Source organism: Diuraphis noxia, unplaced genomic scaffold (assembly GCF_037042655.1).
Source record: "Diuraphis noxia isolate RWA-SAM2 unplaced genomic scaffold, SU_Dnox_SAM2 contig0001, whole genome shotgun sequence".
NCBI classification, from domain to species: domain Eukaryota; kingdom Metazoa; phylum Arthropoda; class Insecta; order Hemiptera; family Aphididae; genus Diuraphis; species Diuraphis noxia.
The window spans coordinates 71172467-71187989 of record NW_028301711.1 but is presented as its reverse complement, the minus strand read 5'-3'; the positions used below and the strand labels follow the sequence as shown (position 1 = coordinate 71187989).

Genomic DNA, 15523 nt, shown 5'->3' with positions numbered 1-15523 from the left:
ATATACAGAACTAACGGAAAATTAAAATTAAATAAGATGTTTAAGAGTAACAGAGAGATATTACGTATTAGAAAGAAAGAAACGGATAACTTAGGCTCCAAAGTCACAATTCATTCCCATAATACAGATGGATAAGTGTAAATAAATTTGAATTTAAACATCCATTTTTAGGGAAAAAATATATCACAAGTTATTCAAATCTAGAACACAATAGATTTTAACCAAATTGCTTTTGAAATTCTTCAATCTAATACAGACTATTGAGTAACATAGCATTACGTTTAGTCTTAAGAATCACTGTATATTCCGCCAATTCTAGTACCTATATACTTTTAATTAGTTAAAATGAGGTCTCAAGTATACATAGAATGTGTTTTTAGTACCTAGGCTTTTTGTCAAATGATTTTGTAATGATCAGAAATCCTACTTGTTATTAATAAAATTATTCTATTGCATAATAATATAGTATAATATATAATATTGTTATATGGTATCACCTATACGTTTATTACCTTAAACTACAATAGGTTCGTGATTTTTTTTAAGATTGCAGCCTAAACATACACCTGCTTAAACATCAGGAAGGGAAATAACATTACTTTATTCGATTATTAGAATGATAGAAATAACTAAAACAATAATAATGATGGAAAATTAAACCATTAGTCGACTATAATTTAAAAACATTTATTTAGGTACTCATATTCGCTGTTTATATTATTGGTTAGGTGATATTAGCATTATAATATTAGCATTTTCTTTTTGAAAATAGTACTAATTAAATCCCGTAATTCGTCGTTTGTCTGTTTCTGAGCTTCAAGACGTTTTTCCAACGATACCTTGTTAATGTTCTCAGAATCGTAGCTGATTAATATGTTCAACAAGTCTTTTTTCTCCTTCTGTAGTTGTGCGATACTATTTTCAGCGATCTTCATGCACCTCTTATTTTCAGCCAACTCCATTCTGAGAGCATTCATTGTGCTATCGTTGTTTGACGATGGATGAACTCTCTTTAATTTCTCATTTAATTTGCTGTCCAATATGATGCCAAACTTTTCCAAATACTGATTGGACGAGGCGATTAGTTCTGATCCGATAAGTTCAAATTCATCTCCAGCCATTTTTAACGCCAAATTAATGTGAACCATTAAGTCCTCAATATTTTCAAATTTCTGTGTGTCTGTTATCTGTTTCAAACATTGATAGTAAGTATTGTTAATGTTGACTAGGGAAATAATGTTTTGCCAAAAACGTCTGCCCATACACAAAAAATTTTTTTTTTATAGTCGTATTGTTTTATTAATTTTAATTTCAACTAACTTGGGCATTCCAGTTTTAAAATCTGTATTTTCAGAGTTTGACACTACATGTTTTTCTACATCTAATGGTTTTGGACTGATGGCCATTTGATGGACAGTATAAGTTTCAAACACATGATTATTCACCTAAAAAAATCAAGGTTTGTGAATATAGTTTAAAAACAATACTTGGTTACAATAATAATCGTTATTTATATATTTTAAAAATGATGTATTTATTATAAAAATAGTTATTCATAATATAATTATAATACCCGTGATATTAAGCCATTATTATTATTATGGATTATTTAACGTTAATTTAAATATAGGTAATATAACAAAAATAAGTTAACACCGCGGCCAACATCAAAGGTGTATCGTATAAACAACAACTCAATATTATTATAATGTTTAATTAATGTAATTAAATATTATTCGTTCGCTGTATTTTTCTATCTGCAGTATCATTAAACATAAATTACATATTATATTATCATCTCACAAACATTTTGGACGTTTTCCAACTGTTTCGTGTCACCTTTCATTTGTATACAATCGTTGTCCGGTGTACTTAAATGTTCACAGTCTCTATAAAATAATTTCTGGTCACTGTATTTAAGATCATTAACTTTAGCATTAATTAGTAAATTTTCTTGAAACGACTTGTGTTTGTCGATCAGAGCTTTTACGTTTGGACGTATTTCAATATTTCTCTGGATTTCCTGCTCGTATGTCGTGTTGAAACTTTTGTAAGACGCGAACGAATGTTCAGACGACGCATCCAATATAGGAGATGTCAATTCAATGCAAGGCATCGATTTTGTACCATCAACCTTGTTTTGTCCTGGTTCCGACATGGCTCTGGTGTAATACGCGTTGATCGTTTATAAATATGGTTGAAAAAAGATATTCCTCGCCGAACCTGCCTGTATATATTATTCTAGTAAATCCTGTAAAATTGCAACACAAAAAATTCGAGTGAAATAAAATGTTCAAATATGGATTTACCGTGCAGTATAACACACTGCAGGTATGGTCTTATACGTTTTTAGCTACATTATGTTTATTTTATCAACAAAACGAGATAGCGAGATGGCGTAGCATAACAACGAATTATGAATAACATTATATAATAACCTATAGTCAGTTATAATAGCTGTTCGTTTATTTCTAATACTATTCAACTCCACCGAAAAATATTTGTGATTTGTGGTTAAATTTATTTTTAACAGTTGTACAATATAGGTATAATTTTATTAGTATAATAATTATGTAATAAATCAATACAAAAACCTTTGATCAATATATAATGGTTTTATGTCTAAATTTAATCTTCTAACTATGAAGAAAGTTTTCTTCTATAATAGCTGTATATACGATAGTCAGGTCAACTGCTTAGTGGGAAAAACACTGAAATATGCCTTTATGTAAATTGAGAGAGTATAGTTAAACGTCAAGTATATCCTAGGGTGCTATTAATTTCGTCATGTTTGTACCCTTGAATAATCAGCCTGATGCATGTCTGCAGGTGTCTGTTTGTATGTCGAAAAGTGGAAAGTCAAAAGTCGAGTTTTATCGCCTGATGATTATCAATCATATTTTGGGTGAACATCGAACCAATTCTAACTCTGAAGTACAATTTTTTAAGTTGTATTTATTTCGATTTTTACTCTACGTTGGAAGTAAATGACATATTTCATTAACACGTCTATAACAATTTAAGTTCGGTGGTTAAAATCATATTTACAAGAATCTTTAATTGTAGTTGAAATTATAAGATAATTATTTTTACTTATTTATTGCTTTGATTTATTAAAGCTAAGGAAAACAATTATTAAATATTAAGTAAATAAAATATATTTCATGGTTTTAATTCAACTATTTAAATTTCAAGAGATGCAAACTTTTAACTACCAAAATCATAACTATACAGTATAAACAACAAACAGAAATAGTAATTAATTCTATAATATATAAACAATTCTAATATTAATTACTTCTTAACAAAATGGTAAATTATTTGAAAATTGTGAAAGTTGCTAATGTATACATATGACCACCCGGGTGTTGGCGAGAAGTAAAAAAAATAAGTTCATTTTTTTAAACCATGTTTGGTTATAATAATAATATTATGTTGAACATTTTAGATTTCAATAAAATATTAGTTTTCGGTAACCATTAACATATTATATAATATATCTTAACGTTTTGAACATTGACTTGACTTAACAACGAATTAAATTTTTTTTTATTTACTCAGCCATTTTTTGCATACCTATAATACTATGCAAAAATGTTGCAGCCGCCAACGAAAAAGTTCGTTTTACCAAGCAGGTTTTACAGATTATCATTCTAACGGTATTCAGTACGTTATGATATCTACTAACGCGTATCCTGTGTAAAAAAAAAGCAATAAATGTAACTGGCTTAAACCTATAAAGCAACTCGTATAAGTTGTATAATTATACAGGGTGATTCGCCAAGGAGCATCACCCCAAACTTTGATGACAATTAAGTAAAACTTATTTTAAAAGGAAAAAAAAACGATGGAGAGAGAACACAAAAACAAAATAAAAATATAAAATCTGAACATTGCGTTATACATCATTGATATACATATATAATATATGTTGTTGTATATAAATTATATTATTATATATTTTGTGCATAATATTACAAAGACGATTACGTCTTGCAGTAATAAGAAAAAATACATTAACACTAAAGGTTAATACCTATGTTTAATAGTTAAAATATTTATATTATATTCATAATTTAAATATTATTTCGTTAGATTCTGTTTTTTTCGACTTTATTGCCACCATAACGTTATTTGATGTTGTCAAATATAATATTATTAAATATGCAAACATCTAACCCGAAATTAATACAAAATAAACTATTATCACTATTACTGTATTTAATGTTATTTATGTTTTATACTTCACCGAAACAACATAAAATTTCTTTCGTTTTCACTAATCTATTTTGATGGGTTGAAAAAAAATATAGACAACAGAATTATCAGTGTATTGTAATAATATGAAAATTAAAAATGCCGTTTTTTGACACTCATCACTAGTCACTCGACTGTATTGCGTTTCAATAAACGTGCACACAAATAAGTAGGTCAATATTATGTGAAAAAATTTATGTTATCCATCTGTACAATTGTTTCATATTTTTTATGAATATTATTAATTATCTTTTGTACCTACTTCCAGCATGTAATATTGCTGTAGCAAGCACGCAGCCAATTTTTATGTTTTCCCGACGATAGATGAACCTATGTGCTTTTTAATAAGGTACGACTTCTATAGATATAAAAATATCACAAATTTATTGCAATTTACAAAATAATAATAATTCGAACTTAGATGTCGTCGCTATAATAATGTTTACCTCAATTCAAGTGTTCAAATAAACTTATAAATTTTGGTTGTCGTAGCTTTTATTTTTCATGTGGAAAACGTTTCTAGTGTGACAAAATAAAGTCGTGCTACAGTTCGTTTATAGAGAGAATCGATACTTTTGAAGGGAATAATTTAGTTGCTTCTAAACCCTGTCACCCCATACTCTCACTGCACACACTAGTCCAATTTCGCACCGATCCGAAAAACTGTCATCATTATATATATTCGGAAACTGGATGAAAAGTTTTAATTCGGACGACTAATCATTTTTAACCGTTAACTCATTCTGTGAAACATGGAAAGGGTTTGTATAGAGGTCACGCCTTTTAGTATCTATAACACTTGTATTATACTATAGGTACGTTATTATTGACGTTATTATCATCATTTGATATGGAAATGAACTTTGTCCGTTTACTATTATGCGTCAATGCCGAGACTTTTCGATGACGTCAACGCGTCTCATGTTCGACGGTCGTTTATGTAAAATAATATCGTATATTTCGTCCGACAATATTATCACTATTGTTTAGCATTACAGATAGTGATGATGTTATTGTCTGCAGGCTGCAGGCGAAGCTTTATGTACCTACACAAAAGGCCAATTTATGATATATAATGTTATAAACTTTATATTAATATTATAAACTTATATAATATTATGTTTAATAAAATGATTATAATCATTAATAATGTATACATATGAGATATGACCATAAAATATGAAAATACAAAATATATTTGACGTGATTAACGCGCAGTTATACTCATTAGTACGCGAAACTTTAATTGTTCACGTTGCTATTATATACATACATAATATATATGTAATATAATGATGGGTATATAATCTAACAACTGTGGCGGGTGGTGAGGCGAAGATGTGTGTTGCAGTCTTGGGCTATACATTTATAATAATTATATACAATAAAATAAAACGAACATGCATAACGCATGTATGATATATCTTCCATGGGAACTTCATATTACACACGTATTAACTAGGTGCCTGCTATTAAATCGTTATTAGCCAAACGACGCAGCTAGTGGATACGACTCGTTCTGCGACACCGTTTTTCCAGCACGTTTTCTTATGTTACTGACCATTAAAACATAACTGCTCGTGGTATGCATGACCGTGACTAAAATTGAATGGTTACAGGTGGGATACAGTCACAGAAAACCAAAGTTCAAAACAAACCGCGGAGAAAATTTCCAACCCCCCTCCCATTATCAAGAGCGTCACCAGACATTAGTAGTCCCAGAAAGTTCTGTAGTAAAATCAAAGTAGAAAAGAAACCACTGAGTGAAAGCCCGGGTCAGTTTTAAATTTAAAAATAAAACAAGTAAATAAAATAATAATAATATACCTATATTATTATATACATATGGCAGTATTTCAGTTTTTTTCTTTTAAATACTGACAAAAGAATCCATGCCACGTACAAAGGTGTTGTCGGTGATGTTTGAGAAACTGCAGCGAAAAATAGTAAAATCATTTCAGTTAGGTTAGTATTTCACAGTCAATATAAAATATTAAAAAATATATTTTAATATTTATTTAATATTTTTATTATTTTGACTGATTATTATGCCATATCGTTTGTACAATTCATAATCCTGCGACCGTACATATAATCACGAATAACAATAAAATCATTATTTTATGTTTCTTTATTCTAGTATTTACTAAATTGCGGTAACAATCCTTAAATCTTAAAAGAAGTACAAAATATAATGCATTCCAATTTACTATAGGTGAAGAAAATATGTTTAACTAAATATTATGCAAATCACGCATATTTATCTCAAAATTTGGCACTTTTGTGTAAGATATACCATAAACCACAAAAATGTTATAACAAAATATTGGTCTGCAACAAGCGTTATCATATAATTCCATTCAGTGCGGTGGCATCGATTTTTGTCAGTATAACATTTTTGGTCAGTATTTAAAAGAAAAAAAACTGAAATACTGCCATACTTTGAATAAATAAAAAGGTCTTGCACTAAGGGTGTGATATAATTGGGTTAAAAAATTCTATTGCAGAACGAATGGAAACATTTTAGGTATTCGACTGATATAATATATATTATATACCTATCGTGTTCGTGTGGTAGGTACTTGAACCAAATCCATAAATCAAAAATCATGAGCTCACTATATAATATTATATCCAAATTATTAAATTACAAATATACGTGGGCCTTTACCACGTCATACAATATATAAATATTTACACAATATTATAGCAACTGTATTATGATATTTTAACAACGCTGTACCGTTGCATTGTATCAGAAAAGTAAATTTTACAATATTTTTCAGAACAATATGTTATAATTATTGTAGAATGGTAGACAGTAGACAATTTAAGAACAACATTATTAATTTAATAAGTATTTAGGTTTTATAATATTTATTTATTATACATCTATTTTATTATTGTTACGAAATTAAAATATGTATTTACAACCTAAGTGGTGTTAACCTATATAATGTTATATTTTTATTCGTTAATAACAACGAATACCTCCAACTCATGGTTTTATACGCAAATATAATTGTTGCAACGAACGTGTACTTTTTGTGGGAAAAACAAGACTCCGTGAGTCCGGACAAACATAATTAAAAATAATATACATTTGCGCTGAATCTTGAGCACAATATATTATGTGTTTGTGTGTATTCTCAAATATTTAATAGGTACCTAACAATATAAAATTACATTAATATTCACATACTTATAGACTATAGTGTTCTATACCTATATTATGTGTTAATTGTTTATTTGTATGATTTTTAATAAATTACAACTACTGTTGGCATTGACTAGTTAAAAAGTTAACCTTTTAAAACTTTTCAAGTTATTCAATTAGTAAATTATCTAGTCATCGTTAATAAATAATAATAGTAGTTATAAAGACTTAAAGTAGCCATAATTTATGACATTTTAAATCTTTCAACTCGCACGTTTACGCAATCAAAATTTTATTTTTAGTGGATTTACATTAACAATAAAAATTTTATATTATTCGAATTTCGTAGTAAAAAAGACTAACTAATCTGAGAATCCTGCTTAATAGATTTTATAATTATAGAAATGTATAAAAATTTGGCTCTTTTTTGATCAAAAACAAAAGTAATAACGGGACAATGTAGGTAATATAAGTACCTATAATATACGATAATAATACGAGTAATAAACAAGAAAACAGTTGTTACATTGAAATATATTTATTAAATTCGAAATCAAAAATATAATAACGATTTGTAAAATGTCAACCCTTGTTTGATATTCAAATATTGTTATGTAAGTCTTGAAGCATATATTCAGTAGGAGTAAATATTATTACGTATAAAATGTATAGCGAATAGGTGACTGATCATGTGACGTGAACGAGGTAAAACACTCTGCGTCTGTGTTTAATTGTTTGTTTTTTTTTTTTTTTGTCTCGATTATGAAATATTTGGTAACAGCACAAATTTCAAACATAGCACATTAACTTTAAAAAAAAAAAAAATAAAAATAAAATGAACCTCAGCTCCAGTTACCCCGCTAACTATCACTTGTATATTTCCAATATAACTAGGTTGTATTTGTCTATAACAGTGGTTCGTTTACAAATTGGCGCAGCCACCATAAAATTAAATTGTGAGAAAAAATTTGGAAAAATATAAATCAAAATTTATCTGATTCTATTATATTTTAGAGAAGAAATAGGATAAAAAAATAGAGAAGTTCTGTCCATCGACGTCAAAAAAAAAAAATCAAATCAAAAAACCTAATATTATAAAATAAAATTGTATGCACAATAATAATTATATTGTTCTCGGGTACATTCTCCGATACTAAATTATGTAAAGTTGTATTATTATTGTGTTATTCTAAAATGTTCATAATATATTTTATATTGCATTAACATATTTTCATATTGCAGCTATAATATTATTGTCACGTGTAGTTTGCATATGATTGCCGTTTTAGGACATACCTAATAATAAAATGTAACTTTGAGTTTAATCGATATGATTAGGCAATACGTAAACGTCGTAAACGTCGTAAACATCATTATTATCATATAAATAATGATAGTTATACATATTTCATTTTATACTCATAAATTTATTGTGCTTATCAGAAACAAGAAATTCTTATCCTCGTAAATATAAAGTATTTATTTCATTAGGTATTTACCTAATTTGGGTACTTTTTTGTGTAGGTTAATTAAGTTGACTAATTTCTTATGCCGCTTAGCTAGTGGCATTTCTTAATAAATAATACATATTAATAAACCTACTAGCTACAGTATAATGGTATAAAAGATTATAATAATACACACAAAAAAAAAAAGTTCAATTTCTATAAAAAATCTGATCACCATATGAAATATTATGTTATTTTTCAGGTAGATATATATAAAATATGATCCAATTGGGACGAGTATATAGAATCTATACTCTATTTTTATTATTAAAAAAAGTTCTAAAATTGTAGAAAATATTTATTTTTTAATAATTTGATATCATTGCAAAACAAAATTTGTATTAAAAATTATTTAGTGGATAATTTTTTGAAAATGTCGTTGACATCAAAATTCTAAGGAGTAGATTTTAACTTATTGTAACTTTATATCCAACGCGGGATTGATAAATTGAGTCCCAAATGACCCTCACTCGGTAAATTGAGTCCCGGGTAAAAATTGGTACCTAGTAGGTAAGTTGAATCCCGGAAAAAATAAGGTAGTGGGTAATTTGAGTCCCAGGGAAAACGATTTTTTATGCATTTAAAATTTAAAAATATGCACTATAAAATTTTTATTTGTGATTTGTGGACGTTCATTGATTGCATGTATATTATGATTTAATCATTTTTACTGATTATAAAATTATTTTTTCCCTAACGATAAAATAACGATTCATTCTTAACAATTCCAAATCACTCACAGTCAATAAAAGTCGATAACTTTGTAACATCGTACCTTCGATAAAGAACAAAACCCAAGCGAGCAAATGACCAAATACACCAGTAATGTTATAACCCGACTTGAGTTTATTAAATCAATATCAATGAAGTTTTTACCAAGTACATACTGCAGGTATATATTATATATATATATACTATAATAATAATAATTTTTAACGATGATAATTTTTTTTGATTAACTTGTAAATAAATGGAGTATAATAATGTAATGTAATGTATAATAATAATGGCATTTATTTTTTATTTTTTTTATTAATTGATATTTTTAATATTTTTAATCAATATAAATCTAAATTTTACATCCTTATATAAATAGCTTGACATAAGTCAAAATATTTACTTACTACCAATTTTATCCCGGGACTAAACTTACTTACTACCTGTTTTTCCCGTGACTCAGTTTACCACTTTCAAAATGTGCCAAACTTATCTCGGATTCAATTTACCTATCGCTAATCCAAAGTTCATATTAATAATGGGTTTGGATACTGTGACGGTTACCTACTGCGATTTGAACATTTTAGTAACTCATATTAATCTGCCAATATTTTAATTTTTAAAAATGTTCTATATATAATAAACAGTAAATCCAATATTTCATTTGTTTTATGTTTTTTGTAAACCTATCTTTAAGAAATCTTATGCTTAGAATGAATATTTTAAAAACTGAAAAACTACTCACTTAGATCACACAAATAGCATTATTATTTGTAGAATATAGTTTCTCTGTTTGGGTTATAACTTGTGACTAATATGGGTCATATGTAACGTACGTGTATTTCTTCATAAACAAATACTAGTCGTACACCTTGAAATAGTCAATAAATCTAACGAAATTGACTTCTAACAATAAACGAAAAATATGACCGTTTTGTTGTATCCAATTTATAAAAATATACAATAATAAAAATGTGTACCTTCTATGGGTAGAGTAAAACATATATAGCACTGTACTATTGTGTTACTCGACTTCGTCCGAGTTAATAATAATCTATATCTTTCTATCGTTTTCCTTTTTGCTTAAATTGTATATATATAATATAAGCACTTTGTGTTCATAATTTCAATGACAAAAAGGCGGGTAAGTCGTGGATGTCGCTCTGCTGTACAGTAGGTTACAAGTGGGTTACTGTAATGGATGGAATTAAATTTGAATCCAATGATATTACGTTTATATCATTGCATACGAAAAACGATTCTGAGCGAAGACGGTTTATCTGTCTAGAATATATTATAGATTATTAAAAATTTTCAAATCTTAGATTTAAAAAGAAACAATTTTTATGAATTTCTAGTTTAAAATAATTTGCGGATTTTCGTGATTTTCGTGATTTTTACACATGCTGTCAAAATTCAAACTTTGAATGCTTGTAAAAAAAATTGTGACTAAGCATTTATTTTATTTTTCAACTGCTATTATAAAAATATGTCTTGTATTAAATTTTGAAATCTTAAATATAAAAGGAGAATTTTTTATGAATTTCTAACATAAAATAATTTACGAATTTTCGTTATTTTTACACTGATTTTTTGACTTTCATTAAATTTTCAAGCTTTTCTGCCTAACAAATACATTTTTATAGATATTAATTTAAAAAAAAACCTATAATGATCGAAAATTTCAAATGCCTATGAATAGTTCAACTTAAGTCGAAATTTTTTTGAAAATTGCATGGTGGATAGAATATACTTACTACATTCTTAATAATTTTCTAAATAATCGAAAAAAAACAAACTAAAAATTAAGGGGAAAACGGGAAATTTTACGCACACTCATTTTTCGACAAAATCGATTTTGGTTTTTTATGTAACATTAAAACAAATGACCATAGATACATGACATTTTCACCGAATGTTTGTATAAGTATATTCTATCCACCATGCAATTTTCAAAAATGTTCGACTTAAGTTGAACTATCATAGGCATTTAAAATTTTCGATCATTATTGGTTTTTTTTAAATTAATATTGATAAAAATTTATTTGTTAGGCAAAAAAGCTTGAAAATTTAATACAAGGCTCTTAACATATTGTTACAATAGCAATTGAAAAATAAAATAAATATATAGTTCAAATTTTGACTAAATACGTAAAAATTACGGCAATGTTCAAATTATCTTAGATCGAAATTCATAAAAGTTTTTCTTTTTAATTCTAAGATTTGAGAATTTAATACATGGCTCATAATATAGTTAGTCACAATTCTTTTTTATAAGCATTCAAAATTTGAATTTTGACAAAATACGTAAAAATCACGAAAATTCACAAATTATTTTAAGCTAGAAATTCATAAAAAATTTTCTTTTTAATTCTAAGATTTTAAAATTTAATACAAGGCTCCTAACATATTTTTACAGTAACAGTTGAAAAATAAAAGAAATAGATAGGTAGTCACAATTTTTTTTATAAGCATTCAAGTTTGAATTTTGACAACATATTATGTAAAAATCACGAAAATTCGTAAATTATTTTATGCTAGAAATTCATAAAATAATTTTCTTTTATATCGAAGATTTGAAAATTTAATACAAGGATCATAATATATTTTTACAATAGAAATTGAAAAATAAAATAAATATATAGTCAACATTTTTTTTTATAAGCATTTGAAGTTCAAATTTTGACTAAATACGTAAAAATTACGGCAATGTTCAAATTATCTTAGATCGAAATTCATAAAAGTTTTTCTTTTTAATTCTAAGATTTGAGAATTTAATACAAGGCTCATAATATAGTTTTGCAATAGCAGTTGAAAAATGAAAGAAATATATAGCCACATTTTTTTTTTACATGCATTCAAAGTTTGAGTTTTGACAACATATATATTATGTAAAATCACGAAAATTCACAAATTATTTTAAGCTAGAAATTCATAAAAAAATTTTTTTTTAAATCAAAGATTTGAAAATTTAACACAAGATTCCTTACTTGTTTGTCAATCTTTATCACAAATAAAAAGTCCACCGGAAATTCAAATTAAATTTATATGAGCATTTGAAATTTAAATTTTTACAACATTGGATTTTCACTGGATTTCACATTTAGTGATTTTCTTGTTTTGGTGTAACTCTAAAAGTCTAAAACAAATGACTGCAGATACTTGAAATTTTCACTGAATGTTTATATAGGCATTTTCTATACTTTATAAAATTTTCAAAGTATTTAGATTTGTTTTGAGCTGTTTACTGACATTTTAATTTTTCAACTTTTTTAGTTTTTTTTTCTATAAATATCGATAAAAATGTATTTGTTCGGTAGAAAATAGAAATAGAAAAATCTATAATATATCCTAGACAGATAAATCATCTTCGCTCAGAATCGTTTTTCGTATACAATGATATAATATCATTGGATTCAAATTTAATTCCATCCATTACAGTAACCCACTTGTAACTTACTGTACAGCAGACTTACCCGTCCACGACTTACCCGCCTTTTTTAAATTTTTTTTACACCTGATTTTTTTTGTCTGATTTTTCGACGTAAAATTTCCTTCTTGTCCAAACCATAACGTTAAAAATTCTGCGCCCATTTGTCCAAGATCAGTTTAAAAAATATGTCCAGAATTATTAAACTGCAAATCATAAAAATAATTTTTTTTTTTTTTCCATAATATGCTTTTCTTTACAAATCGTAATTCTAATATAATTTGTGACCAATTGCAACCATGTTTAAATAAACAAAAAAAAAATTCGATTTTTTAACAGCCAAAACTAAATTCATGGGCGGGTCACTCTATATCAACTTATAAGGATTAAACAAATTGTTTATAAACAATCTCCTAGTCTCGTGAAATCTATTGGTATAGCTTTTATTTAAATTGGTACAACGTTAATAGTATACAAGATTAGCGCGGTCAAATTTATAACTTTTCAGCCTTATAATATTATTAGTCACGAAATAGTCAGCTGATTAGTAGGTACGATGGATAAAATATTATTTTTTTCATTTATTCTATTTATCAGTACCTAAGTATAACTATCAATTTTTAACACCGACAATCATCGGAATCATCACAATATTGTCATTATTTTTATACTTTCAAAATAGGTACTTATACGTCTTGATAGGAACTATATGAGATAATATATAACTTATATGTGTCTACGTATGCCTTTTTCTGTCTCGCTGAGACGCTGACCGGTCGTCGACCGTTATAATCGAACGCATTACCTTCCTAGCTTGGTATACCTATATACTTATATAGAATGTACTAACTGATGAAACCATATTATGGATGCTGGTTTTATAATTATTATTTTTACTGAGTATCGATCAACAAGTTTATACATAAATATATCGCTTGGAACAAATTATTTTTTATGATCAGAGTTGTTCAACTTAAAATAATTTTTCATGGTGTAATATTACAAGTTTTTTAATATCCCAGTTAGTGATTATGAATAATGAAGCGAAAAAGTACAATTAATATTATATATAAAAATCGTATTCATAAATAATAGCAAGAAGCAGAAGAATAGCTTTTAATTAGGTACGTAAAAATGTATTACAATACGTCGTACTTAGGTATTAATATATTGTGTAGTGTTAATCATATTTTCCGAAATTTTGTAATTAAATATCCGATAAGTGTTAATTATTTTTCTGAACATGAAAATCTACTAATAAAAAGTCTTAAATTTCGATATATTATTTATATCTTTGTAAATTATTAATTAAACATATAACCTAAATTCAGAGTGTTTCGCCTGAGTTTTAATAGGTAATATAATATTAGCGATATTTTAAGAAAAATTAAAATTACAAATTGTTATAATATAAATTCAAATACAAATTCAACTATTTACAATCTAAAAACAAAAGTTTGATCTTAATGTTTATTTTTTATACAAATAGTACGAATCGTATTATTTAAATATAATATAATATAAATTTCAAGTATGATACATATACTTTAAACTTCTATTTAAAAAAACAAATTAATATTTGTTAAACTATAAGTGTACAATTTATTATTATTTAAATTAAAATGTGTATGTACCAGCTAGATGTAGTGAAGATTATTATGATAAATGTTCAATAAAACTATTTACTGTAATTAAAGAAACTAGAAAAACGCGATCACTCTTTAGGCAATTTACGTAGGTATACTAATTTTCAAAAAAAGTATGCTGTTTTGTATACTGTGTCAAGTTAGTCATTTTTTCATTTTAACTTTAAATTTTAAAAATTTAATTTAATTTTTTTAACTATTAATTCCTAACTTAACGGTTCAGTGTTAACTTAATTTAACTTATTAACTTATTATTATTTTCCAAAATTTATCAACATTTGCATAAACATTTTATAGCTTTGTTTCCACGTGCCATCAAATTCTTAGATATAAAAATTTACCATAGTATTGTAATAATTCCATCTGCAAAACGGTGCATAAAATATATTACTATATTATTCGTACACATATAATTGATATCATAGCTGCTGAGTATAATATAAAATTTATTATACTGTTCTAACTGCCAATTGATAGTCATAATTAACTAATGATAATAGTGTATCTCATTTATATAAATAACTTAATGATAAAACGGTTCTTTGTGACAAAAAAATATTTGAATGCAACTTGTATTAATATAATTGTCACTCTCCAACATATCTATATATTCCAGCCAAATATAAATTAATAATAATTAGTATTATCGTAATAATACATGTTATGAAAAATCTCGTTAAATCATATACCTATTATTATTATTATAAGTCATCGTAATATAGGTACCTACACGTTTACACATTACACGATAATAATTAATTCTTTCGAATAACTGCTGTGGTAACAGTTATCGATCCTAGTTTCAACT

General features: G+C 26.4%; 1 protein-coding gene across 1 annotated transcript; it reads right to left on the bottom strand.

Moving 5' to 3' along the window:
* Nucleotides 1-707: 707 nt before the first annotated feature.
* On the bottom strand, nt 708-2158 carry LOC107167069 (uncharacterized). The gene is made up of 3 exons (XM_015515958.2): nt 1808-2158; nt 1321-1445; nt 708-1254 (listed from the first exon to the last, which is right to left on the bottom strand). Exons 1-3 carry the CDS (start codon nt 2156-2158, stop codon nt 741-743), a joined length of 990 nt encoding a protein of 329 aa, XP_015371444.2. The 3' UTR covers nt 708-740.
* Nucleotides 2159-15523: the final 13365 nt, after the last annotated feature.